Genomic DNA, 27,875 nt, shown 5'->3' with positions numbered 1-27,875 from the left:
ATGAAGGTGGAAAATGATTGTCCTCTATTAGCATATCCACCATCAGACACAACGGCTGTGTGTGTGTGTGTGTGTGTGTGTGTGTGTGTGTGTGGAAATTTTGTGAGGTTAACAATGGTCTATTCTGTAGCGGAATGGACCCTCCCAAAAAGAGAACTAACCACTGGGACACATTTGGGGACAATCCAGACCTCTCTCTCTCTCTCTCTCTCTCTCTCTCTCTCTCTCTCTCATTGTCTCTCTCTCTCTCTCTCTCTCTCTCTCTCTCTCTCTCTATTTCAGATTGCTTTCTGTCTTACTCTCTGTCTGAATCTCTCTTCAGTCTCAGCCTCACTCTCTGTATTTTCTGCATTTTGTTGCCTTGTACTTTAACTTCTGCAATAACCATAAAGTTTGATCTAATCCAATCTGATCTAATATAATCTGACCTAATCCAGTCTAATCTGATTTAATCCAGTCTAATTTGGTCTGATCTAACCTGATCTAATACAATCTAACCTGGTCTAATCTGATCTAATCTAATCTGAATAGATCTAATCCAGTCTAATCTGATCTAATCTAATCCAGTCTAATCTAATGTATGTCTCTTTCTTCAGTCTCAGTCTCTGTCTCACTCTGAGTCTCTGTATAGAAAATTCGAGATCGGTGGGTCGTGGTATTTCTGGTCCGCCACCCCCATTGTGTATGTCCTGCACAAGTGTACATCTGTCCAACCCATTTGTCTAGCTGTGTGTGTGTGTGTGTGTGTGTGTGTGTGTGTGTGTGTGTGTGTGTGTGGGTGTGTGTATCCGTGTTGTAGATGGAGTTAACTTTTCCCAGTCCTGTTTTTAATGCATCATCGTCCGCTTCCCCTGCGCTGTTTCCTCCTCGTCATGTTCTCAAGGCCTGAGGGACCGACTCAGCATCATCTTAGTGTTCAGGAACAGAACTTACCCAGAAGGCACTGGAGTTGAACTCCACTTCCTGTTCAACCCAGCAAAGTTTGGAGAAGCCCGTTGTCTTTGTCTGACTTCTGTCATTTATTTCAATGGCTCGGTAGCAGGTTAGCTAACTAGCTAATTATATAAATTTAAAGGAAGTGACGCAAATCTTTTCAGCTACCTGCAAGAGCTTCATATAGTTTCTCTGGAGCCAGGGGGTGCCAATAATTTAATCAGCAAGAAATTTGTGAATACATGAAAAACACAGGGTTGCCTCGCTAGCTAATGATACATTATACCATGTGCAGGGCACGAAGTAAGTTTTTTATTTGGAAGAATGTGCCAAGAACCAAAACTATCTTACAGACATTACAGATAAATGTAGCGGTGATTATAATAATGGTATGTCTGCTGCATTTAGGCGTGTGTGTGTGTGTGTGTGTGTGTGTAAGAAATCATAGCAACAGCATCAGCAAGATAAAGATCACAGCCTCGGTATTTCACACGGCGCTGCGTTAGCGAGCGATGGACCTGCAGGCGAGGGTTCATCGCATTTACACATCCATAAATCCCCCAAACTCCTGGAAGAAGGTGTTTTGTTTTTTTGTTTTTTTGATCTTTTTCCAACCTGAAGAAAAAAAAAAAGGGAAAGGAAAACAGGCCAATGTGTAAACCGAGACTATTTGTGGAATGGTGCTAGCGCCTCTCTGCTCTCTAGACTGACTAGCGGACCAACGTAAAAACTTGCTATCCTGGAGTACTGAAGCCAAGGACAACATCCCACACAGGGTCTGACACTTTCTCTGTGTCTCTCTATTTCCAGAAACCAGAATCTCTCCAACAAAATGCTAGGACGCTAATCTCATGCATACGCATGTATTAAACAGATATACTGTATATGTGTATATAATATGTTGAGGTGTGTGAACTCGCTAATGCCAGTCGCAGTCAGCGTCAACACAACGTGGGTCTGAACTCGCACACAGATATATAATGGTACAAAGCTGAGGCTATTTATTGATTCATTTACATTTATTACAGATTTCCTAGGCTTCTTGTACTTGAAAGATCTCAAACGTTTTTATAGCTAGCGTTAATCAAATAGCACAGCTGAAATAGCTAGCTAGTTTACCATCTCGCAGTGGTAAGGAGTTAGCATATTTAATGTAATTAGCTGTCAGTGGTGGGCCGTGCATTTGGTACCTGGGCCTTCAGTGGGGACGTACCCGACTTAATCCACATCTCAATACCACCACTATCACGTCGCAATTATAAAAACCATCAATACTGTACAAAAACGCAATAAAACAATTAAAATAAACAATAAAAATTTTAACCCAGTTAAGACTCCAAACCTCTACACTACAACCGCAACTGTGCACCTACATCATCTGGAGCAGTTCAGAATCAATATTTGTCTACTAACATGACAAAAACATTAAAATGTAAATAAAATACAACCTACTCACCAGAAATACAGACTCATAATGTGCAGCACCCCTCAGAGTCTGTAATCCAGTGGTACCGCTCGTATTCACTGGTCTGGAAGTGGAGAACAAACCCTTTCCCGGGCTGAGACAAGCGAGCTAGCTTCAGGTTGGCCGACCTCCTCACCACGTCTAGCTTTTCTTCAAAGTTGATTTTTCAGTATGTCTGAGACCAAATCAATTTCTCTTCCTCTGTAGGCATAAAAAAGTCGAACTCAGACGTATTAACATGTGCAGAGCTACAGACGTGTTTTACTAGTCGAACTTGGTGCTATTCTGGGCCAGCTAGCTGCCCTGTGAGGCGAATATGAAATTTGATTGGTTAAAGAAACAGATACATTGATAATATTCTCTATGGTCAGAGAGCCAGCAGTACTGATTCTGAAGGCTCTGGGCAGATTAAATTGACATGGCAGCACATAGAGGCTGAAATCTGATTGGACAAAAAAATCTAACATCCACATACACGTACTGGAAGCAGTGCAGCCGAGAGAAACGCTACAAAATGAAGAGAATAAACTGCTGGGAATAAATTCATACAATTTGATGGAACAATATTGGAATTGATGTGGTCAATGTAGGTCAGTGCTTCTGATAGTGTTTAGGCCAGCAGAGAAGTCTTTACTGGCCCTGACCGCCTGCCACTGTTAGCCATACACTTAATCTCAAGCTGGTGCTAGAGGGAAAAAAACGATAGATCTCAATGTTGTTTTTGTTTTTATTTTTTCATTTTATTCATAAAACACTGATATTATACATATTACTGTTTCTGTCTGAAGAAATACAGTAGATATCGTTATATATAAGATTTTGACGCGTAAAAGCTGCAGGTTAGGGATTCGGGTCACCACTGGAGATAATCATGAGATTTAACCGGCTTTAAATGTTTTTTTTTAGTTTGGTGGGAGGTGTAAGTGACAGAACTGAAGGGGAAAACAAAAAAAGGCAGCAGGTAAATAGAGCTCGCGAGTTTTAACATAAATGTATAGGGCGGGGTAATGTTTCCCTCTAGTGGTGTCATCGAGGAAGTGCAAACACTTGCAGTTGTAAGGTTTAGTAAATGTAATGATTTAATAACATTTTACAGATAAATAATAATAATAATTATTATTATTATAATAACAATAACAATAAACACCTTAATAAGCAACATAATCAGAAGCAAAACACTGACGATCATTTTATTCATTGATTTATTTATTATTTTATTTATTCATTCTAATGATTTTAGATCAGTAATAAGTCCCGTTTACAAACAAAGACATATTTTAACTTCAGTTTAACCCTTTTTAGTACATAAAGCCCCTGATGCAGATTTCTGGTACATGGAGAAAGAGATCCAAAAAGAGATGGAGAGAGATAGAGAGAGAAAAAGATGCAGAGAGAGAGAGAGAGAGAGAGATAGAAAAATAGAGTCAGTCAGTAATTGATTTGTGTGCACTTTAGGTTTGTTAGCGATATAAAAAGCTAAAAAAAAAAGGATGATTAAATGAATGAATGAACTGGTAAAAAAGTTAATGTAAGAAGATTTATCAGGATTTTTTTTTAATAAAGTTCAAGTGGATTTTACTGTAGATTCGTTTATTATTAACTTAAGACTTGATTCATGTAAACGGTTCTTTTGGATCATTTTGATAATAAAACTCATGAAAGATGGAGAGACAGAGATGGAGCGAGATAAAAGAGAGAGAGAGAGAGAGAGAGAGAGAGATTGAGAGGGGGGTTGCATAAAAAGATGGATAAACAGATCGAGGGAAAATTTAAAGCGGCCTCAGTTTAGTGTAGAGTGTAGTTCATTAACCTGACCACTAGATGGAGACATTTCACCGCGAATTTCAGATCTGAAACCCGACTGCATATTTTTGAACATTACTCCGAGAGAGAGGGAGAGAGGGGCGGGGGCGGGGTTTCACATTGTCAACTGCCTGCTTCCGGGTATAACTGTCACGGTTTCCTGTTACTTAGTTTTACCACCGTTATTATTATTATTACTGTTAGTTTACAGTGAACCTCTAAGACACACAGCAGCTGTGTGTGTGTGTGTGTGTGTGTGTGTGTGTGTGTGTGTTCAGTTGTACTTTACCAGCTTCATGCCTTCGTTACCCGAAGCCCAACCTGGTGGTGAGTGAGGACGCAAACAGTTTATTTGATTAAAGCCTGAGGTTATAACACTGGTGTGTGTGTGTGTGTGTGTGTGTGTGTGTGTGTGTGTGTGTGTGTGTGTGTGTGTGTGTGTGTGTTGATGCAGGATGTAATGAACAGCTGATTACTGAGGAGTTTGTATATATGCAATATATGTATAAATGCAGTTTGCTGTTTTAATTATCATAGAATAACACACAGTACAGCACGTGCGCGCGCGTGAGGGAGGGAGTGGATGGAAGATGTTTCTCCAAGATGTTTCTCCAAGATGTTTCTCCAACATCTCTTCATCTCTTTCCATCTCTGTCTCCATCTCTATCTCTCTCTCCATCTCTCTCGTCTCTTTTTTTCATCTCTCCATCACTATCTCTCTGTTTGTCTCTCTATTCATCTTTCTCTCCATCTCGCTTATCTCTTTTTTTCATCTCTTCGTCTCATTCTTCATCCCATGTCTTTATCTCTCTCTCCATCTCTATCTCCATCGCTCTCATCTCTATCTCCATTTCTCTCTCCAGCTCCCTCCACCTCTCTCTCTCTATCTTTTCATCTCTCTCCATATCTTCATCTCTCTCCCTCTCCATCTCTCTCTCCATCTTTTTTTTCCATTTCTATCTCTCCATCCATCTCTCCTTCCATCTTTCTCTCCATTTCTCTCCATCTGACTTCATCTCTCTCATCTCTATCTCCATCTCTATATTTCTCACATTTTCGTCAAACATACTGTCATTTCTTTCACTATTTACACAGTCCTCCTGCAGCTAATCTGAGATAAAATCCCCTTCAGTTGTGTTGTGAGGCTCAGCGTTGCCCATGGAAACAAAACACTGTGGTGATGGTCGAGATGTGTGTGTGTGTGTGTGTGTGTGTGTGTGTGTGTGTGTGTGTGTGAGTGAATATATTTTAGTACACCAGGGTGTGTCTGTGTAAGTGTTTGCAGGGTAACTGTTTTAAACGTGGGAGCTGGTTATAGATTAGTATGCCAGCATAGTCGACTTCTGCTAATGTGTACAATAAAAAAGATATTTTATGTGTATATAAATATATATTTTATATAAAAGGTACATCCAGGAAATATATTTAGTGATATAAATTCAGCAGGCTAACAGTGTGTTTATGTTTATTATCTAGCTATAATTGCTTAAATTATAATACCGTTATACAAATGCTTGACTTCCTAACACTTCCCTCTGCCATCGAGTCGTTATTCCACCTAGTGTTCAAAGAAGTGAACTGCATCATGCTTTAATAGCGGCCCATTGAGGCAGGGATCACACTGCCCCTTGCTCAGAACCTTTTTAATATGAAATCTTCAGATTAGAAGGTGAAGTATAAGAACTTACAGTGTGTCTATGATGGACTGAGACATTTCTGTTATAAGATACATTTTAACGCAAAAGGTTTTTGGACACCTGAGCATAAGATGGGTTTGTGATCTCATTCTACATTTAGTTTGCTGTTATAAAAACTTCCACTGTTCTAAAAAGAGATTCATTCAGCCACAGGGGTGTTAGTCAAGTCAGCACCTGATGTAGGTGAGGTGAGGAGGCCTGGGGTGCAGTAACAAAAAATCATCTCAAAAGGTGTTCAAAAGGAATAGCTATCTATAGCAGGAGATCTTCCACTCAGGAATGATTCTCCTAGTTCAATTAAATCCTATCGGATCTAAAGATGTCCCAATACTTTTGGCCAGAACGTGTATATTGCATTACGGCATCAGTATAACAGACGCGTACGCACCACGCTGACCTCAAAGACCGTTCGTTTGGTTTGAGCTTTTGTTTAGTAGGGAGTACCAGTCACGTGTCTCACGTGTCATTCCCCCATCATCTCTTGTCCTGCAGAGTCCAGGCGTAGCGCGCGGTTGGTGACGAGCAGATACCACCCACACGACGATGACACGGCGAGCACCAGCTCTACAGGATCTCAAGGACAAATCTCTTACAGAGAGAGTACCGTGAGGTAAGGGGCATGTCTCCAGAGAGCGCACGTGTATTGTCTCAAAAAAGCAACGGGACCCTCTGTTTATTCGTTCGGTTGTTTTCCAGGGTCTTCAAAAGGAAACTAGCAGGCCGAAAAGGGGGCGGAGCTTCTCCCGGGGCCCACAGAGACGGCGAAGTGAGCAGATCCCACACCCCGAGTAAGAGCGGGCTCCTCCTGGGTCAGTGCTGATGACTTCACAAGACATTTATATATATCTTTGTTTGGAATATAAAGATTATTATTAACTTGTGTGTGTGTGTGTGTGTGTGTGTGTGTGTGTGTGTGATTGTCCAGTGCCACCAGTGAGAAAGAGTTCAGCTTTTCGGGCTCCGGGCAACATCATGACCCCTTTGATCCAGTCAGCTCCAAGCTCTTTGACTCTGATGGATCCTTCAGGTTTCTCCTCGGGATACTCCTCATCAGAGGAAGGACAGGGGCGGAGTCCCAGCATGCACAACACAACCCCAGGTGAGTTTGTGAGGAAATGTGTATAAGTATCTAACGGAATAAACAAATTTGTGTGGGACGTCTCACTACGTCTTCTCTGATCATTCATACTTTAAATATTAGTCTGAAATTAGGTCCGTGTGCATGTGCGTGTGTGTGTGTGTGCGTGAGTGAGGTTATTCTCTCAGCTCAACCACACCAGCTTCCTGTTTCCTGTCTGGCTGTCTGTTCATTTCCCCTTGCACACTCGTGTGTTTCAGGGTTTCAGGTCCAAGGTGGTTGATGATGATAATGTAAATTGATGGATGCTGCATGAAAGTCCTCTAGAATCAATTAATCATACTTCTATGCACCTATAAATATATATTTATATACTACCTATCTATACTATATGGGCAAAAGTTTTGGCACACCTGACCTTTCCACTATATGTCATCAGCCAAATTCATGAAAATATGCTTTACATGTGTTGAAGTGGAAGATCTTCTTCTACAGAGCTCTAAACCTCAGATACATCAGTACCTGACTTTATTAACACTCTTGTTGCTGAGTGAAATCTCACACAAATCTCCACAAAAGAGACTAAATGTCGAATGGGACGTTCAAAAAAGCACAGCAATCTTACGGCCTGGTGTCCACAAACATTTGGCCATATAGCATAGAAATGCGTATCTATTTATTTATTAAAAAAAATTTTTTAATGATTTTTCCTATACACACTACAGGTGGACCGATTCATCGGTTTTGCCGCAGCACCGAATTGATCGCCGGAACTTCCTGCATTAATTTATGCCGATAGTTTTTCTAATAACAAGAGCGGCCTCTAGAGGCGAATCACTGTCACCACGTGCTGTTTGTTTTTACACGTGGGACCGCGTGCTGCTCAAAGAGCGCTATATATTTTTTTATTTATAATTGATAAATGAAATAATTCTAATCAGTCGACCTGTAATAAACATGAACAAAATAAATGGATGAAAAATGTATTTATACACAAATAAATTGCGGGAGGGGAAAAAAATCAATAAAAAAGAATAATTAAACATTAGAGCGCGTTTACAGTCCAGAAGACAGAAAGACAAAATATTTAAAATATTCCTCATATTTCTTTCTTTATTAAATATTTGTTAAATAATTTATTTTTACTCTCTAGCTATTTCTCTTGCTCTTTTTCTTCTTGAATTTTTTTTTTATGGTTTTTTTTTAATGAATAATTTTTTCCCCACAGCCTCTGCTCAGCCTCCATCAGAAGGAGCTCCGGGACCCTGTGACGCACTGACTGCCTCAGGTGTGAGACTCGTATTGTACACACACTCGTCCTAATGTACCACTCGCACGCTTATAATCCTGTAACGTAATTCCTGTCCCTGTGTGTCCAGCCCGTGCCTTCGCGCTGGTGTACTTCTGGCTGGGCACAGCGTGGTACAGTATAACATCTGGAATGTCTCTGCTGGATGTTTCTCTGCTCAGCAGGTAAACGCTGTGTGTGTGTACGTGTGTGTTTCTCTTTGTGTGTGTGTTCAGCATGATTACACACTTTATCCGTCTGTCCTCAGGTGCACTGCAGGTATGAGGAAGAACCTTCTCCTCCTGCTGCTCCTCGTCCTGCTGCTTTTCGGTGAGTGTGTGTAGAACATGTACGTCTTCATCTTAACGTTTACACCCATTAGTGTTAAAAACAGGTGTGTGTGTGTTATAGGTGTGTGGTATTGGTATCCATGTATTCTGGCGCTATTTCCCGGGTCAGTTCGATCTCCTCCGGTTAAGCCTCAGCACACAACACACACACAGGTTCAACCTCGTACGCAAGTAAGTCACGTCACTTCCACGTGATATTATTTTGCTTTGATGCGCATTAATTTTGCTGCTGATTTTTGAACACTTTCTCCGTCCATCTCAGTCTCAGGAGAGCGAGGTCTACGCAAGTCTTGCAGCTCTAAAAGACGAACTCTACACCGACCTGCTGGAACGAGAGACCAAGCGGTTTGAGGGCAGAGACCACCATTTGGAAAACGTCCTGGTGAGAACGTGGATCTGAAAATTTCCTCATAGGCCATGTTTGGTCCTTGTTTTTTTGTTTTTGTTTTTTTTTGTTTATCTCTCACAACTTGCACATTCTCTCTGTCTCTCTCTCTCTCTCTCTCTACCACCATAGAACGAGATCAAGTTACTAAAACAGGATGGAGAAAAGCAGAAGCGCTCATATGAGGTGAGAAAACACACACACATGAAATTTTTCGTGCTTGTTTGTTAATTCTTATCATTCACACACATTCCCAGTATTATATTTAATGTCTTCAATGTAATTGTCTACCCTGTACATTCGTGTGTGTGTTTGGGTTTTAGATTTTGCAAATGGATGTGCAAGAGCTAAAAACCCGAGTGCGGAAGTAAGTGTGTGTTACAGCCGTCCTTCTTCATCGCTGTTGCGTGAAACCACTTTCGTATTAATTTTGTTTGGTTTTTCCATTTGCACTTTGTTTTTACCTCCATCTAGCGTCGATTCGGAACATCGGCACCTGATCAAAGAGGAAACCCTGGGGATGGAGAATCAGATATCCGATCTAAAACTGGACCTGTCCAACCTTCAGTCGGCCTCCGAACGCCTGGGTCGCAGACTGGACGCTCAAGAATCTCAGAATGCGAAGGTATGATCGGTGTGTACACACACGGAGAGCTGTAGAACCGTATGTTCTGATTGGACAGAAGATGTTGATTGACAGGGACTTGTCCGATACCACCAACAATATAAATATAATAGAATATGAATACTCATGCTTTCTGTTCATCCTCTAGTTAAAGGCCGAGCTCTCTGATTGGCTGCTGCAGCAGCTGTCCGGTTCGGTTAGCACAGAGCGTGATGTAGTGATGAGGCCTGAGCTGCAGAGGGCGCTGGAGGACTTGGAAAAGAAAGTACTGGACCGGTTGGGACAGGAGAGGGAGAACACGGAGAGGAGTGATGTGTGGAGGACAGTGGGAGAGACGCTGAAGGAGGAAGGAGTGGGAGCAGTCAGCATAATGGTGCGTGTGTGTAGAGCTGTGTCATTAAAAATGCAATTACAGTGGTGTGAAAAAGTGTTTGCCCCCTTCCTGATTTCAAATTTTTTTGCATGTTTGCAACTTTAATGTTTCAGGATCATCAAACTAATTTAAATATTAGCAAAAGATCACAAGTGAACACAACATGCAGTTTTTAAATAAAGGTTTTTATTATTGAGGGAAAACAAAATCCAGAACTACATGGCCATGTGTGAAAAAGTGTTTGCCCCTAAATCGATTTCTCATCTCTTCTGTCTTTAACGTATCGTATCGTTGGTAAATCGCATCGGCCTCAGTTATGGATGTGCACATGTCCACTGTTTATGCGTTAAGTTTCCCACAGTAAATTTAGGGTTCTCTACATTTAGAGAGAGAGTGTGTGTGTGTGCGTGCGTGCGTGCGTGTGTGTTTTCCCAGGCCCTCTCCAAGATCTTTTTTTTTTTTTTATTACCCACATTATCCTGTGTATGTCCTGCACACTGCCCTGTTTACATTGCCACTTCGTGACATGATAAATGTTGTTCTAATTTATGCTGTGACAGGATGTGGAACGCATCGTGCAGAGGGCGCTGAGCCTCCACAGGGCCGACGGGATCGGAATGGCAGATTACGCGCTGGAGTCTTCGGGTAGCGCATTAATCCTTCTATTGGGGTTAAGGGTCTGTCTGTGTGTGAGTCTGAGACATTTACAAACAAAAAGAATTCTCCTCAAGTTTGCACACATGGACTATTCTCTGTGTTCAGATTAATAGATTTATATACACTTTAAAACACATTTGTGATGAAATTGTGTTACGCAATTCGACACCCTGAGCGAACTGTGGAGGTTCGAGGCTTTGGAAGCCAAACGAACCCGAATGCAGATTTGTCTGCAATTTCATACATATAACTAATGAAAACGAGCAAATGTTTATGTGGGCTCGGAGCTTATCTACATTACAAAGCTAGCGTGAAAGCCACATCGCTCTAAGGTCAAGGGCTGAACATCCAGCACGCCGGCTCGTTTCAAGATTAGCGTGAACGTGAAGCGTGATTCTTTACGAAATGATATTAGGTTTTTTCCCTGCAGGACCTGATTTCAGACACACATGGGTGAGAAAAAAAGAAATGAACGCACACAAGTGAACTAGACAAAACAAAGCAAAAGAAGGTTTCAGATGTTACACACTCGGAGAGCATTTATCTCTTTTTGCTTTATTTGATTTGTCAGAGTTGATGCTTAATATTGATGTGGTTTAAGGTTCCTGTGTGTGTGTGTGTGTGTGTGTGTGTGTGTGTGTGTGTAGGTGCCAGTGTGGTGAACACTCGCTGCTCGGAGACGTATCACACCAGGTCAGCGTGCATCAGCCTGTTCGGATTTCCTCTGTGGTATCCCTCAGAGAGTCCTCGCACTGTCATACAGGTCTGTCTTACACACACACACACACACACACACACACACACACACACACACACACACACATATAGGGTTGCAGAATTCTGGGAATTTTGAAGAATTGAAACTTTCCATGGGAATAAACTGGGAATTTACAAAATGGCAGGTGAGTCAAAAACAACATCAATTTAATGGGAAAAAATTTTGAATTTCTACGTGCACATTCGTCAATCACATGCACACAGCACACACTCTTACTGCAGGGTTACTGAGGCCACGCCCCCTACATGCACCGTGCATCCCTCCATCACACATCAATTCTTGACTCCTGCACTCAAAATAATGTCGAAAAAGAATGTCCATCTTTGTCTTTTTTTCACATAAATTGCATAAATATGAGATACTTTTAAACCTAAAACTTTCCATGTACGTGATTGTGCAACATTATGCTAATAAGCACCCACTATTTTATCGACAATTTACGAGGCTTCCTCGCTCGAGCTGCAATGCAGATTTCTGTTATCATACACAAGAACAGTTCTGGTCAAAGGTTAACACATTTAAAAGAAAAGGAGTCTCTAATATTCATCATGCCTGCATTTATTTAAACAAAAATACAGAGCAAAGCAGTAATATTGTGAAATATATATATAAAGAAAGGGCCACTATTCTACTTAGAATTTAAATGTGTTTGTTTGCATATGTGTCACCTTATGACCAAACAAAATGTTTCTATTACAATTTAATTTACATTTCCCCAAATTTCTAATTAATTCCCATAAATCCCTATACATTTCTAGCAGGTTTCCAATTCGGAACATTTCCAAAATTCCCCAGATGAAGTTCCTGTGAAAATTTTCATTTATTACACACATTCAGAATCCAGAAAAAGTCAAGCTGAGTGTGTGTGTGTGTGTGTGTGTGACTACAGCCCGAGCTCTACCCCGGGAAGTGCTGGCCGTTTCGTGGTTCCGAAGGCTTCCTCGTCATCGCCCTGTCTCACCCTGTACAAATCACTCACGTCTCCCTGGAGCACCTGCCCCGGGTTCTCTCCCCCACCGGGCACATCGACAGCGCACCCAAAGACTTCGCCGTTTACGTGAGTCCCCACAAACGAAAGAGTTCTGAAAAAGTACCAGTTTTTTTGGTTAAAAAAAAATGTGTAAAATTTAACACGTGCGGGTTTTCTAGGGGATGACCAACGAGGAGAACGTGGACGGGACGCTTCTCGGAACGTTCGTTTATGACCAGGATGCAGAATCCATCCAGACCTTTGCAGTGCAGGTGAGGAAAGAGTGAAGAAGTTCTGGTCCAGAAATTAATGATAGGATTCACGTGTGCTTTTTACTTTTATATTTCTATTTTTGGCATTTGGAAGATCCAGAAGGTCTTACATTTGATCTCATTTATACAACTGAGCAGCTATAAGGTTAAGCTCCTCGCTGAGGGGTCCAGGAGCGGCAGCTTGGTATCGCTGGGATTTGAACTCACAACCTTCAGATCCAACCATTAATCGAACATTTCCCACTACCAAAATTTTTAACATCCTGTTCCATATTTGCTGTTATTATTTTTCCTCCACTCCTCTGGAAAGATGTTTCACTAGATTTTGGAGCATTTTTGTGGAGACTTTTGTTCATTAGCTGAATGACAAGCTGTGGATGTAAGTGAGGTGAGGAGGCCTGGGGTGCAGTCAGAATAAAATATTCACCCCTATAGCAGGAGATCTTCCACTCCAACCCTTATCAAGCAGATGTTCATCTGCTTTGTGTACAGGGGCATTATCATGCAGGAACAGGTTCTCCAACTATATTAATCCACAACAACAAATTTTCAGGAGAAACTGCACCCATATTGTCCAAACAGTTTTTCGATTAAAACAGTGTTACAGTCTAACGAGCGAAATATTAAACGATATTCATTGTGCTGAATATTTAGACTTGGGTTGTGTTTTTTCAGAACTTTCAGAGTGATGCGTTCGAGCTGGTGGAGCTGAGGATTCTCAGTAACTGGGGTCACCCTGAGTACACCTGTGTGTATCGCTTTCGGGTCCACGGCCAACCTGCATCCGCCTAATGACAGGAATGGACACGGAAGGAAGGAAGGATAGAGCTTGACCTATCTATGCAAAAAAAAAAAAAAAAGGGTGCAGTGTGATGGAGAGATATCAAGACTTTCCAAGATATTCTTCCATAACACAACACACAAACACACACCTGCCAAGTATAAATACAGGGTTTCAGTTCTGTAGGTGTTAACAATCATATAAATAGGTTTGGAAAAACTCGTAAAAAAAATAATTTATTAGACCTTTTGCACTATTTGCTAGCTAACTCCGAAGGAATGTACTGTTTTATTTATTTAAATTCAAACACCTACTGATTAGCACTAAGTCACTAGCACAAAGCTAATCGGAGGATTTGTTATCAACAGTATTAGCATTTTCGAATTCTCTTGCTAAAAAATACGGCTGGCTCTTAAAAAAAATTTATAGTTCAAGTTTGTATATATTTGTGTTATAAATGAGCTGCCTGTTTAAACAATTTCTAGGGAGAAAATTTACAGCACGTTTAAGTACAAATTGAATGTGATTAACATTTTAGCGAGAGAATATATTTTTCTCTTAGAAGTACAGTAAGGAAAAAAACGAATTCATCACAGAAAATAATCAGCGACCTTGTGTGGAGTTACGTAAATTTATTTAACAAAAACATATCTTGCTTTTTTCTTTTTACATTTATATTCACATCCAACATAATGGAACATTATTTAATTTCACTTATCATGAGTTTCAACCCACATAAATCAGCATCCATTTGATTGTCCCTACATTTCATTTCCAATGAGAACCTACAATTTCTTCCCCCGTTCACTCCATAGTGCAGTACGCGGAGCATAGCCATTTTGTATTGTCTCAGTTCTCATTGGACGAATTATGATCCCAGGTTTTGTGCTTAATAGAATTATTTCTTGTAACTCATTGCTTATACACAACACATAGTGACTACTCCAACTTAAAATATTAAGGCTTTTTTTCTTTTTTGCTGTGTTGACATTTCATGTTACAAATTTCGAATGATGCACAGCTTCAGGCTCAACTTAACAAAATACATTGAAAAAACAAGGTCACCAGCTAGAATTTGTTAAGTAATAAGTTCAAATAATTTCAGCAATTAAGCGATAATTTATAATAGTGTGTAGAATTCATGCACATACAGTTTACAGGGTAGATTTCATGTTGTATATTGTTACACAAGTTTTGATTTGCTGGTACGTTTTAATGTTTTTAGTTTGCTTCTCAAGCTACGTTCTTCTAGTCAGAAGAGATGCTAAGCTTACTGAGTAGTTCCTTTAACTAGGTTGTGTGTCTGATTTCATACATAATATTATTATATATAATTAGCAATACTTTGATCAAAAACGTATTATAGCTTATATACGAGGTAAAATTTGTAATATTTTATTGTCTAATACGAGCATATCTTTGCGTTTTCACGCAAAGTGTTGTTTCCGACTTATTTTTATGTAGAGGCAGGACTTTCCGTATAATGTAATATCTTTAGAGAGTTTTGAAGCACGTGGATTTGACCTCATCACTGTTGTTCTTGATCGAATGAATTTCTGCTGAATCAGCTGACTTGAGATCTGACTCACGCTGTTCTGTAAGTGGGCGTGGCTAGGAGTAGTACACTTGGTTGTATTGTAATGATGCGGTTTTATTCATTCGTTCATCTGGACTCTCCTGCTGGGTCGGGGAAACATTTAAATGCTTATTATTATAAGCATTTATATCCAAAGTTCCCTTACAAAAATGTAAGATGCTGTGTGGAAATAGAATTCTATACATTTCGGCTTTTAGCTTTTTTTTTTCTTTCACAATGACGAATTCATTTCATTAGACTAAGTGAAGGATCAGCAAATGATTGTGTAGTTGAAGGTAATATCAACCTTTTTATTTAAACAAGAGTTTTAAGGTTTTTAATTGTCATCTTAAAAATGTCTCTATAATATTTAAAAAAAATCCAACATTGGATCAATATTGGATAAATATTATATAATATATAATAAATTTCAGTCACTGCATCTGTCCAGTCAATGAATTTATTTTTCTTTATTCTGAGGATATTCATTTATTCTATAAATCCTATATATCAGAATTAGGTTTCTACAATGCTAAAAAATTTTTTTTAGTCAATGGCTCTGTAGCTCTCCTCCTGATGAGTATTTTCTGCGCCCCACAGCTCAAACGTCTGCCGGTGTCTGACCAGAACAGGAGTTCTGATGAGCTTGAAGCAAGCTAGGGCTTTCTCCTTAAAAATCGGCGTCCTTAAGGTGAACAACACGAAGATCTGGACGCCCTTTAGGACAGAGAAGAAGGCAGACGACAGGTTTATTTTAGTACATTTTTAAAGAACTTTTAAACTTAATCTAAAAATAAAAAAATAAGATAAAAGAAGCAAAGTGATGGCATGCTATAACAGGAGGATGGAGTTAGAATTAACGTGTCGCTGCAGTAGCTGATGCTCTGCGATGGCTGAGTTGCATTATTGGGAGCGTCTTTGACCATTTAGGCATTTCTTTGCCTTTTATGAAAATGTAAGGGCAGGGCTAGATGTAGCTTTTTCACCTTTTGTACATGAATTTTACGTTCATCCCAGCCTTATAAAATTCACGACAATTCAACGCTGGGGTAAAACCCAGGTGGTTTTTTTGCACAGTAAGATTAAAAAATGCACACACCTGCGTGGTGTTACAGAGGCAGAAGGCGAAGCTGAGGATGGTGTGCATGATGGGTTTTGTTTCCAGGAGCATCAAGTAGCCGATGACCCAGGACAGTCCGAGCACCACGGCTATGGACAGGCAGCTAAGCATTTTGTTGCGTAAAGGTGTGACCTGTGAACTATGAACAACCGTCACGTTATAACTACCTTGATAGCCGCATAATGTTATATTTAGTTACACACACACACACACACACACACACACACACACACACACCTGTTGAGGTTGGGGTTGGTCCTGCAGGTGATGTATGAGAAGTAACAGACTATTGCAATGTTAAAGAGGAGCATGACAGCAGCGGGGAGCAGGAAACCCCACAGCATGGGCTTCAACATGTCAAACCTGTCATTCTGATCCAATGCAGCTAGCCAACACCTACACACACACACACACACACACAATGCTAAAGATTGAGCCGCCAAGAAGGAAGAAAACAGGAAAACCAAGGAGGAGGTTTATGGATGTGGTGAGGTAAGGCGACTGTAATGTACTAGTGTGACGTGCTCACTCACATGGCCTTCTGTCTGTAGTTTAAAGGATTTTCGGCCCGGTACGTGATTCCTAACGTGATTCCAACGACCACTGCAGGAAGACCTGGAGAAAGAGATGAAGAATTCAAACCTCCCAAGTCCTTCAGCTCTGTCTGAAAGTCCTCAGTATGATTTAGTACGCATGAACAGGTTCTGTTCTCTCACCCCAGCCCACTACGCTTGACAAGATGCCGAAGTATCGTGGCAGCCTCGCGATCGTGTTTTTGATCAGGAGGAAGATGTGCGCGGCGTACAGCATGTTCCAGGTGAACGTCGCCAACAGGAAGTAGTGGAGGAGAGCGGTAAACATCGTGCACGGCCCGTCGTCCGGATCCAGGGGGAAATCGGACTCAGGAACGACGTTCTCCTCTACAGTATACTCAATGGGAGGCGAGTTTTGAATGCCGAAGATGAAGAGAAGGTAGACGATGACCATGGAGATGCAGATGCTGACCATCAGTAGGGTAGGACTGGATCTCCTTGATTTTCTGAGGGTTGGGAATAAATAATAAGCACTATGCACCTTGTGACATTCGATTTTATTTTTATATTTTCATATATGCATTAATTCCACTTTCCTGGTCAGGATCTGGAATATCCCCGTGATGACCAAACCCGTGACAGACAGAGCGCAGCCAATTATACTGATCATGCTTAAGGCCTCGATGACTTCAGGGTTTGATTGGAAACTCTGCAAAGAACCACACAATTTATAGACCAACGAGGAACACAAGCTTTAGATTCGACACTGTGAAGTTTACAGTTTAGCGAGACTACCGGGACACCTGACGTTTCCAACCATACGTCGTTTCTTTGCCAAACTGACACATTTGGAGGCCTACAATTATATAGGACGTCTCTGGATGCTCTAGCATGATATTTTCCTTTCACTTAAACTAGGAGAACCATTAAGATATGCTTAACATGGTGTAGAGTGGAAGATCTCCTTCTATAGCAAACCTATAATGAATTTGAACACTGACTGCACCTCAGGCCTCCTCACCTCATCTACATCAGTACCTGAATCTCCACAAAATCGAGTGGAACATCTACCCAGAAGAGTGGAGCTTATTAGAACCGTGAATATGTTTACATCTTATGTTTAGGTGTCCACAAAACATATTTACATGAGCGCTGATATAAAGACATGCTCGCGTCTTACCATCAACATGGCGAAATTGACGAAGTTTTTGTTGCCGATACATTTGCAGGTCCGTCTCCCGTAAACCGAGACCTTTTTTTCGCATCCTTCTGTACTCCAGTCTTTCTTCTTGTAGTCCCAAAACACACACGCGAAATCACGGACCCTTATAACAGACCTGTTCTGCAAAGATTAACCACACGGGCCGAGGTTGAGGAAGTTTGAAAAGTTTCCTACTGACTCTGAATGATTTATTGTCGTAGATGTCTCGTACCTGGTCCATCACAGTGAACTTAACATAGTCGAGGACATTTTCTTTATCAATGTGTCCCATGAAGACTCTTCTTCTGAAGACCGAAGAAGGGTGGAAGACCTGGGATCTGAAGAACCGATCGTTATTGTACAGCACCAAGCCGACGCCGATGCCTTTGCTCTCTGTGTGTAAGGAACAGCAGAGAGAACAATCATGGAAAATTGAAGCATGCTGTGGATGCATGAGTACACTGGAGTTTTGGCTTACAATTAGCACCAAGCGTTTAGCACTCAATCTGTGAGAAACTCTAATGTTCTATAAATAATTAGTAATGTTCTGATCTATTAATAGAACGAAAAATAATAAGTCAAACACTTATTTCGATTACAATTATCGTGAACCCAAAAACTTTTCAACTACTTTGAAATAAATCGCGTAAATGAGGTCACGTGTGTGGTGGCGAGTTCCAGTCTGGAGTTTCTTTCATCGTTTATTTCTTCTCTAAAACCGACGCTGAACTGTATGTAGATTCCAATTAAGACGAGTTCAAAACAGAGCTTGTTTGAAAGACACTGATTGCTGAGTGTTTCACCAGTTACGTTTTTATCCGCTCATAAATTAAAAGGATGACCGATTTTGCAAAATGTAGTCGAGTAAGTACAAATAAGTGCAATATTTGACTTTAAAATGTAGTGAAGTTACAGTCTTATTAAATGGAAATAAATTGAGCGAGGAGTTTTTCCTTGCCCCTGTTGCCACTGGCTAAATAATTTCTGACCCTACAATTTATATTAAATTTGATTTGATTCAATATTCATTGTTATGTAGTTGAACTGAATTAAATACAAGGCACACAAACCAAATAAATCACATTTCCCCAGCATTGTCTCGTGCACAGTGAACCTCATGGATTTATCCTGATCGCAATCGATTCAGGAACCACTGCTGTGAAACTTGCTACCTGTTGTAAGCTTGACGTTGACCTGGAAATCGATGGGAAACTGCTCATCAAGAGGTTCGAAGCTGGTGTTCAGCTTTATGTTGTTGGCTGACAGGATGCCTGAGGATGTGGTTTTCCCTGAAGGTACACTTTGTTGGTCGGTATTATTTAAAGCTGCAGAAAAGATTTCAAAAGAGTACCACAATGACATGAGAAAATTGCAGAAAATAATTTCATATCGGAGAGAATAAAAAAAACAGCATATAAACCTGGTTTGTAGTTGTAGTGACGTAGTTGTTACTATAGAAACGATGACTGTTTAATATAAACCTGCCACAGCTGCTTTTTTTTTTTGAGAGAGAATTTTATATTAAAAAAAAAAAACCCACAGCAAATGGAAAAGGAAAATGGATCAATAAGGGATGTTTAAGTGCTGTAATTTGTGCTTGATGTTGTGTAAACGGATACAGAGTTGAGCAGAGGGCAAAGAGAGTCTGAGATGTTCTCCAACCAAACAAACCTGAATACAGGGTCATTTGGATTTCTGAACTTTGGGACAGGCGGAGCGATTGGATGGCGATGTTGGGCTGTACGATGTTGACCAATTCTTTATTGTTCTGCATTACGGAAAACAATGGCAACAAATGGGTGAGACTGTGGAGACATGAATAAACACACACACACACACACACACACACACACACACACAGAGAAACGGATGGAGGGTTTAGCAAGACATTGACCAGAGTTACACATTCTGAGCATGTATACTTACAACATGTTTTAATAAAAGTTTCATTTTCACAATTAAAGTTATGTAAAGTCCACAGAAAAACTAGTTTGTTTACACTTTTACACCACAGTCGCTCCCTTAATAGTCAATTGTTTATTCCACCTTCTAAATTTAGGGCGAAAAACGACGCTCCCAAAAACATTTAACAGCTTTCTCTCGTTCCACAAGATGCCCAGTGAACATCTCCGTAATAATTTAGTGCTAACAACAACTTCAGGTAGCTAACGTTTCACCTCAGTAACGCTCAGTTCGGTATATAATGAATGAAATCAATACTTGTTGATGGGATCAGTAGTGATGTCATCAAACTGCTCCACACGAGTGTTAAGAAGCTGGCTGACTGTAATGATGGCTGGGAGGTGAAGATCCTGACAGCGGATGAAAAATTGATACTGAAGGTAAAACCTGAGGTAAATTCGATATAAAATCTGAGGTAAAAATCGAATAAAATGTACCTGTCTGTATTCGTTGGACATGAGCAGATTGGTGACTATTTTTGCTGCTGTGCTGATGTTGTGCGTGGTCAGCTTGTCTGGTATAGATGTGAGGATTTGGGCGTTGGAGGCTAATCTTTGCTTGACCGCAGGTGTGGCATTTGAAAGCTACAGACAAATCAATCAAAAACAAAAGTCAAAAACACTTTAAAAAAAAAAACCTGTATATATCTGTGTTCAGTTGGTAATCGACTCACGTCGGTATCGATGGTGTTAAGCGTCAGGCTACAGTCGAGCTCTTGAGGTACCGTGAAAGCTCCGTTCTGGCACCAAGCGGTGGCCTTTGAAAATCCGGCTACGTGGTCCAAACCAAACACAGAGAGGAACATAAATGAAGCTGAAATAAAGTGCTGATGATAATAATAATAATAATAATAATAATAATAATAATAATAATAGCTGGAGGCAGGAATTAAGGGCCAAAGTCATTCTTGTCCCCATTCTACAGAGGAAGACCTGAAGCCATTGGTAGCATCAGTGCTTGTTTAAATGGTGAGGAACCAAATATCATCCAAACTCTAACTTCTCTAGATGATTCAGACATTTCAAAACACAATGAAATCAGTTTAGAACTGTTGCAGTAAAGACTTTTGCCCACTGAGGTTCTTTACCGTTAGTGTTTCCTGGAGTGCACTTTTCTTTGGAATATCCTGCGTTCCCAATAATCGTCTTTGGAAACGTGAAGCTCTGAACGATTTGTTCAGGACAGAAGTTTGCTGTGAATAAAGACAAAATGTAAAACATGCAGCACTGTACGATTTTTTTATTATTCATTAAAAACTAATAAATGTACATTGGGTGTAACAGTACACGTATTCGTAGCGAACTGTTTCGGTACAGGACTTTCAGTACGGTGCATCAAATGCAATCCTTTTTTTGCGATCGGAATGTAGTTACAATCTGAGTTTCCTCACGAAAATATTAAGTGGCAGATCGTAAGATTGTTTGTTCTCTGCCTCGCACTTTGAGCGCAGTGTCACTGCCACGACACGATCCGTCCCGCGAACACAGTTTCGTTCTGCTAATGCGCGAAATCGATGCTGCTTCCTGTCATTGCAACAGTCTAGCGATATGGACTCTGTGTTTTATGTCCAGCTTCAATGAAAAAAGCCTGACAGTCCCACATTATTGAGAAATAAATAAATTGAATGAATAAATTAGTCAATAATTTTGTGTTCCTTAAATGCAGACATTTGTTCAAGCATGCTGAAATAAGTAGAGCAGTTAAGTAGAACTTATCTGAAAATGTAATATTAAATGAAAAAAAAAACGTATTTAATCAATTTAATTTGGTTTGATATTTTTTTCGATTTCGATTTATTCTATATTATTTTTCTATATTTTATTTGTTATTTAAACCACGCATTTTATTTAAAATGTAAACCGTTGATGTTAATAATAATAATAATAATAATAATAATAATAATAATAAATAATGATAAATCCCCCCCCAAACGGACTGCGACTTAAAAACTGAGGTACATACCGAATTTTGTGCACTGTTACATCCCTAATATTTACTAGTCTAAATAGGGCAGTTTTTAAGGTTAAGATTTTTATAGCGTTTTTAACAATGGACATTGTTCTAACAGAAATAAAAAGGTTGTACAATTTATATGTGCCTATAAGTAACTGTTCACGCTACTTGTATTTCTAACTGACATTAATTACAATCCAAATCCATCCTCAAAGTTCTTGAGTTGCTCCTAAACCCTCCCAAAGATCTTTGCGATCACACACATCCTGTTGTGAAGACCCCTTTGGCGCCTGAGGCTTTTCGTGTGGTAAAGCTACTGTGTGTGGAAAATGACGTACATAACTCGCAAAAAGCTCCGGTGAAGTCGTCAGGGCAGAGGCAGAATCCAATCGTTTCACGACCACCGTTTTGGCACTGCAGGGGCGTCAGCGTCGAGTTTGTCGCCACCGTGGTGTTGTTACCCACTGCCATCACTGCATTTACTGAAACTAAGAATGAACATGCAGTAAGCAGTCCAGGCCTTTCACACCTGTAGATCTGCCCCTGTGACATTATCTCCTTAAAGTAACGCATTCCGTTTATCATCACAATGGAAAAAAGGGTTTCGAAAATTGGTTTGTCAACTTACAGACCGTTAATCACGATCCTGCGTTAACTGACGCTGATTTTGCATGTTTACTGTATCGTACCGATTACGTACATGTTTATTTTCCTCGAGATTGTGCTAGCATTTTGGCGAAGAACTTATTACGGTGAAAGTCAGGTGTCCCAGTACTTATAGCCAATTGTGGATTACGAAGCTTAGCATGTAGCACGTCAATCAAACAACAAATTTTCACAGTTTCATTTGTTTTTGTCGACTTAGCCGTCAGAATTGTATATGTAGGTGTTGTCGATGTGGCTGTGGGTCTGCTTTTCATCTCGTTCATCTCGAGGTGTAGGTGAGGGGGCGGAGCTAGCAGTCTTAAATTCAATTCTTCTGAAAGCTCTGGTAAGTTTAGTTGAAATGAAGACTGCCTTTTCACACAGGTGCGAGCTGTAACCCAGGCTAGAGTTCCAACTTTGCATATTGAAATTTTTCGAGAAATTGTTTACGTGCTGCACGAAGCGCACGCTACCAAGTCTAAAAAAAAAGCAACATTGTTAGTTACATTGTAGTGTTTTTAAACAAAGCAGACTGATCTAAACAGATTAGGGTTTCTTTTCTGAGGACATTTAAAACAATCTTATTGACCATTATATACAGTACTGTGCACATGTTTTAGGCCCTCGTGAATCAAAAGTAGAAGTTCCTTTTTTATTTTATCGATGAACAAAATGGAAAGTAAATGACCAGAATAGAAATCCAAATCAAATCAATATTTTAGTGTGACCACCCTTTGCCCCTCACTTGCACAGTTTTTAAAGGAAATTGCCAGGTAGTTCTTGGGCATCTAACAACAGATCTTCTATGGATGTAGGCTCCCCCTTAAATCCTTCTGTCTTTCTAAAGGGCCAAAACTATTACTTCCAGGACTCCTCATTCTTCTCTAGAAGAAAACGCCTCCCTGATGGGACTGCGTAATGGATATGCGCCTGTCTGTGTTTCTCAGCATTGAGGACACCGTTCATCCTAAACAAATCTGCCACTCCATTTGCAGAAATGCAGCTCCAACTTTACATCAAACCTCCACCATGCTTCCGCAAACGACTTGTGTTTCGCCAAATATTTTAAACAGTCAGGGTTTGAATATCTCTTGAAAAACCTGGACATTCTTGATGTATCATTTAATAATTCCGATTATATCCTTTTATTTACACTAAACATTTTGGAAAAGTTCAAGTGGGGATGAGTGTTCTGTATATAAGGTGCCATAGGTATACAAAACAATTGCAACTATAGTGCAATTATAGTGTAGTTTAGATCATATGGATCTGCAGATGTCGAATAACTTGCTGGGGTTTTGAACAGTCAAAATATTACATCACTAACTGCCTATTTATTAGTGCAATTCAGAAAATGCTTTTTTTTTTTTAGCTTAAATGTTTTCAGCTTGTTTAGATTTGTATTTTTTTTTGCATTTAACAAAACCTCATCTACTTTTTAATTGTAATTTTATAAAGGAATATGACTTACCTAAAGCTAGAACAAGCAAGCAGAGGTCCATGATCCTCAACACCGAGCCACGGTTGGACGTCAACACCGTTTCTTAGGGACATCAAATGTAAGGACGTCTCTTGTATCCTATTTGCATTTATTTTTCTTTTGTAGCAGAGGTGTACGCCTGAGATGATTGTGCTTTTTATGTTTGTGTACAGGAAGCCGCAGTTTGAGATTTGAATAGATGTCAAGATTTCTGTCGAAAACGAAACTCGAAATGGCAACGCTTTATAGTGGGCAGTTCGTTTATTTACGAAGAATAGATTGATGTTTTTATTCAAATCGTTGCTTCATTCCAACGGTATTTGCTTAGCGCTATTAACAATTTACATTGTCGCCAAACAGCTTTGAATGAATAAATGAGATGGCTAAAGTTTGGTGAAAACCTGACCGTAAGATGGGTATGTGCTTCTTTTTGGGCATCCCATTCCACATTTCATTCTCAGTGTGCTGTGTAATGAGCTCCACTCTTCTGAGAAGATGCACTAGATATTATGGAGATTTGTGTTCCTTCAGCGTTCATGGGGTGCAGCTAGCGTTCCTATTCGTTGTTATATTGGGTTCATGACCAGAGGTCTAGAGCAGAGGACCTTCCTCTCCAAACCATGGATTTTTATAGAGCTGGATTTGGGCACATCATCTTGCTGGAACAGGTTTGAGTCTCCTAGATCAAGCGAAGGGAAATTCACATGCCGTAGCATCCGAACAATACAATTGTGTGGCACCAGTTTGGGGAAGAACCACAAATGGGTGAAAATAGCAGGCGTTTAAAAAAATAGTGTGTGTGTGTTTACTTGATTCCAATCACATATTGTGTTCTCTTGTCTCTAATGAGAGTCAAGGTTCCTTCACGAGGTAGGAACCTTGAGAAGAACCAGAGTCACTTGGGACCCCGCCGTCATCTGGGTGATTATTTGTGCATGTATTATTACATTACCCCGTATCCTGATGTAAAGCGAAGTTATTTGCGGTTGAACGGGAGTGGGTGTGAGCGGGTCCTCGCTGATGAAAGGAGCGCGACCCCGTGCCACAGACCCAACATGGGAACGGGGACGTTCCACTTATACAACATTATCACGCATTAGTGATCGACACCTCCTGCCTCCCATACGTGCGTGTGTGTGTGTGAGTGTGTATATGCGAAGAAGACGTAACCAATCACGGGTCAGCACCGCTGGTATGAAAATCTCCATCATCTTCAGGTTTATTCTGGGAAAACAAGCTGAGCACCAGGCTAATGGGTTGACATCATCGCAACGGCAACGTGATGGCAGGAGGGGCACGTACGCCAAAACACACACAAACACACGCACAGGTGCAACGAGGACACCTGTACTCAATTAACTCGCGCATCAAACCCACGCACGCTCGAAACACAACGAAACGCAATCCACTCGACACATTATCCCGTTTAATCTATCCTCAGTAACCCGTGAGCGCGTTTCCGTGGCAACCAGCACACCGCGTATCCAGATTCTTACATATGTACCCGGTGGATGGGCTTCCTCGGCATCGTGTTTATGGACGCACCGTTCCGTGTCGCGCACACACACACACACACACACACACACACACACATGCATGATGGAAGCCCGGTCTCATTACAGGAGCTTAATGACGGCTGTATGCGCCGGGCGTGTGTACACTGTAGGCTTTACGAGAGCTTAATGTAGACTGTATACTTTGAGTAAGTGCATCTCTTAAAATCCATTATCCAGTCAAACACACACACACACACACACACACACACACACACACACACATCAACCCAGCAAACCCATAAAATGCTGTCCACACACTGCTATTTCTGGATTTGTCCTGACACACACACACACACACATCTCTAAAAAGTGTCTCCAAAATGTTACGCACGTTTCTTCTCATTGTTTCCTTTTTTTTTACGTTAAATTGAGGTACAGGGACTGTTGAGAAGACAGAAAGGCTACAATCACACGGATAGTTACTCTGTACAGCCGTGAGGAGCCGAAAAGCAGCTCCCGAACACACAGTATCGTGGTCGGAAGTGGGGAAAATAAACCTTGGATGATGAAGATCTGTTATAAAGATGAATTGGGGGATTGAAATATTCCTATAACAAGACATAACCTCTGGGTTATAGCGAGTTCGACTCCTTCCTCTTCGTTCTCTATTCGAAATTCTCCTATTGCTTGCTAGGAAGCTGGAGTCAGAGCGCCCCCTGGAGCAGAGAGGGTTAAGGGCCTTGCTCAAGGGCCCAACAGTGGCATCTTGGCGGTGATGGGGTTTGAATTGATCAGTAACCCGGAGCCAGAGCAGGCTGCAGGTTCGCCAACCCGTGTCTTCATTCAACCACGACATATTCCCAATGTGCGGTCTCTCATGTGAGCGTCTTTATCTGAGTATGATTATGATAATCCTAGCGCAAATTTGGGTAAAAGTCACCGTCTGCCGTCACACTCCGCGCGTGCGTGTGTGTGTGTGTGTGTGTGTGTGTGTGTGTGTGTGTGTGTGTGTGGAAAGGCTTCACCTGACGTTTTGTTCTGTTCTTTGTTTGTTCAGCGAGGCCTGTTCACACAGAGAACAGTGTGTGACGGCAGACGGCGACTTTTAACGCAAATTTGCGTTCGGATTACAGCGCTCGTCCAAAAACAAAAAAAAACAAAACCACTGCTAGCTCTAATCCGCTCAAATGTCAGCCGAAGTTTTTAAAACTGGAGTTTTAAACAGTGCATAGCAATATTTCTTACAGTAGAAGTAAATAGAACATGATATTTTTCTTTATTTCTGTGCTTTGCTTTTTTCTTTTTTCCATTGGAGGTTCTTTTATTTGCTGTTAAAATGAATTGAATGTGTTCATCGATTCGGTAATCCAACATGATTTGACATCACATATTGGGAGGTGGAAGCCAATCAGCGACAGTCGTTCATGACGACAGTGGGCAACAGTGAGCAAAAAACGAGCTCCGTGAAGATCTGCTTTGCATGGGTTAAAATACCCTCATCTCAACTCAACCCAAATCTCACCTACATAAGAACCTGACTTTACATTTGTGAAACTTCTTGGCTCAATGAATCTCTACGAATCTCCACTAAATCTAGCGGAGGAACCTCCCGGAAGAGTGCGGCTCATTAATAATCAAATGAGGGGATTAAATGGAAATGGGATGTTCAGACAGCACACACAATCTTATGAAAAGAAGCATTCATGCACATCGATAACGGTTTCGAATATAAATACATCGACACTTGACTGAAGTTTGCTCATTACGGCCCTGAAGTTGATTGTATTAATTTATTCATCAAATGACATCATGCAATACTTTTTATCCACTTCTACTTTCATAATTTGGATCAAACAGAATCCTTAAAAAATCTTAATAATTGCCAGAGAACTTTAACTGACACTGCAGACTGTCCAACAGCATGAAAAATTCATTCGTTTACAGACGTCGAGTCATGTTAATAAGCTGTTGCCGTGGAAACGATAACCGAGGCGTTAATATACATGAATATTAATATCGCTAGGTGAGAGGTCAAAGCAAGAAAACTGTCCAGAGCCTCGATTTATTTTATTATTTTTTCCCTTACCTAATTGGCTTTATGGTGATCACGTCCCAGTGAGCGACGGACTCCTTAGTCACAGACATGTCCACCCGCCAGGCCGTGGCATTTACCCCAACTCATTAACACACACAATAGCTGTCAGAAATGCGGGTGAATCCTGCGGATTGTGTCCCGAACCTATAAAACATCCAAATCTTTATGTAAAGGAAAAGGAAAAGACGTCTCCGAACACAGAACACATGGGCAAAGTCCTGAAACATTCCCAACCCCAACACCCCCACCCCCAAACCCGGTGCCTTCGTCGAACATCTCGTGTTTAAAAGCATTTTTCCTTTAAAAGATCCATTACAGACGTTTCAGCTCAGTTCATTTAAATTCTTTAACACCTTCTT

The 27,875-nt window shown here is 40.7% G+C and overlaps 2 protein-coding genes across 7 annotated transcripts in view; one reads left to right on the top strand and one right to left on the bottom strand.

Moving 5' to 3' along the window:
* The window catches only part of sun2 (Sad1 and UNC84 domain containing 2), a 23,067-nt gene extending 7,678 nt beyond the window's left edge, over positions 1–15,389 (top strand). The window contains exons 1-18 of one of the 3 annotated variants that reach the window (XM_046840922.1): positions 4,320–4,528; positions 6,391–6,508; positions 6,595–6,707; positions 6,824–6,997; positions 8,205–8,264; positions 8,356–8,449; positions 8,533–8,594; positions 8,676–8,785; positions 8,877–8,996; positions 9,132–9,185; positions 9,323–9,366; positions 9,474–9,624; positions 9,773–9,997; positions 10,558–10,642; positions 11,302–11,417; positions 12,322–12,489; positions 12,582–12,674; positions 13,350–15,384. In XM_046840922.1, coding sequence (XP_046696878.1) covers positions 4,498–4,528; positions 6,391–6,508; positions 6,595–6,707; positions 6,824–6,997; positions 8,205–8,264; positions 8,356–8,449; positions 8,533–8,594; positions 8,676–8,785; positions 8,877–8,996; positions 9,132–9,185; positions 9,323–9,366; positions 9,474–9,624; positions 9,773–9,997; positions 10,558–10,642; positions 11,302–11,417; positions 12,322–12,489; positions 12,582–12,674; positions 13,350–13,466 — 1,935 coding nt within the window. In that variant the 5' untranslated portion in view covers positions 4,320–4,497 and the 3' untranslated portion in view covers positions 13,467–15,384. Of the gene's footprint in view, positions 1–4,319; positions 4,529–6,390; positions 6,509–6,594; positions 6,708–6,823; positions 6,998–8,204; positions 8,265–8,355; positions 8,450–8,532; positions 8,595–8,675; positions 8,786–8,876; positions 8,997–9,131; positions 9,186–9,322; positions 9,367–9,473; positions 9,625–9,772; positions 9,998–10,557; positions 10,643–11,301; positions 11,418–12,321; positions 12,490–12,581; positions 12,675–13,349 lie in introns of those variants that run through there. The other 2 variants (XM_046840921.1, XM_046840920.1) reach the window with 2 other exon arrangements.
* A 112-nt stretch (positions 15,390–15,501) lies between these two features.
* adgrg7.1 (adhesion G protein-coupled receptor G7, tandem duplicate 1) lies at positions 15,502–27,639 on the bottom strand. Of its 4 annotated transcripts, XM_046840918.1 has the most exons (17): positions 27,508–27,606; positions 23,917–23,988; positions 22,139–22,288; positions 20,935–21,039; positions 20,521–20,618; positions 20,285–20,431; positions 20,106–20,197; positions 19,557–19,690; positions 19,058–19,210; positions 18,118–18,278; positions 17,865–18,026; positions 17,281–17,393; positions 16,868–17,190; positions 16,685–16,766; positions 16,389–16,547; positions 16,131–16,290; positions 15,502–15,748 (listed from the first exon to the last, which is right to left on the bottom strand). In XM_046840918.1, the coding sequence occupies exons 2-17, from the start codon at positions 23,945–23,947 to the stop codon at positions 15,578–15,580; spliced, it is 2,241 nt and encodes a 746-aa protein (XP_046696874.1). In that variant the 5' UTR covers positions 23,948–23,988; positions 27,508–27,606; the 3' UTR covers positions 15,502–15,577. The 4 variants fall into 4 exon arrangements, 3 of the variants coding, with proteins under 3 accessions (XP_046696874.1, XP_046696875.1, XP_046696873.1); XM_046840919.1 differs by lacking the exon at positions 23,917–23,988 and having other exon boundaries at positions 27,508–27,639; XM_046840917.1 differs by lacking the exon at positions 27,508–27,606 and having other exon boundaries at positions 23,917–24,073.
* Between the last annotated feature and the right edge of the window lie 236 nt (positions 27,640–27,875).

This window comes from Silurus meridionalis, chromosome 26 (assembly GCF_014805685.1).
Source record: "Silurus meridionalis isolate SWU-2019-XX chromosome 26, ASM1480568v1, whole genome shotgun sequence".
In the NCBI taxonomy this organism is placed as follows: domain Eukaryota; kingdom Metazoa; phylum Chordata; class Actinopteri; order Siluriformes; family Siluridae; genus Silurus; species Silurus meridionalis.
Note: the sequence above shows the minus strand (reverse complement) of the source record. Positions and strands in the feature narration are given on the sequence as shown.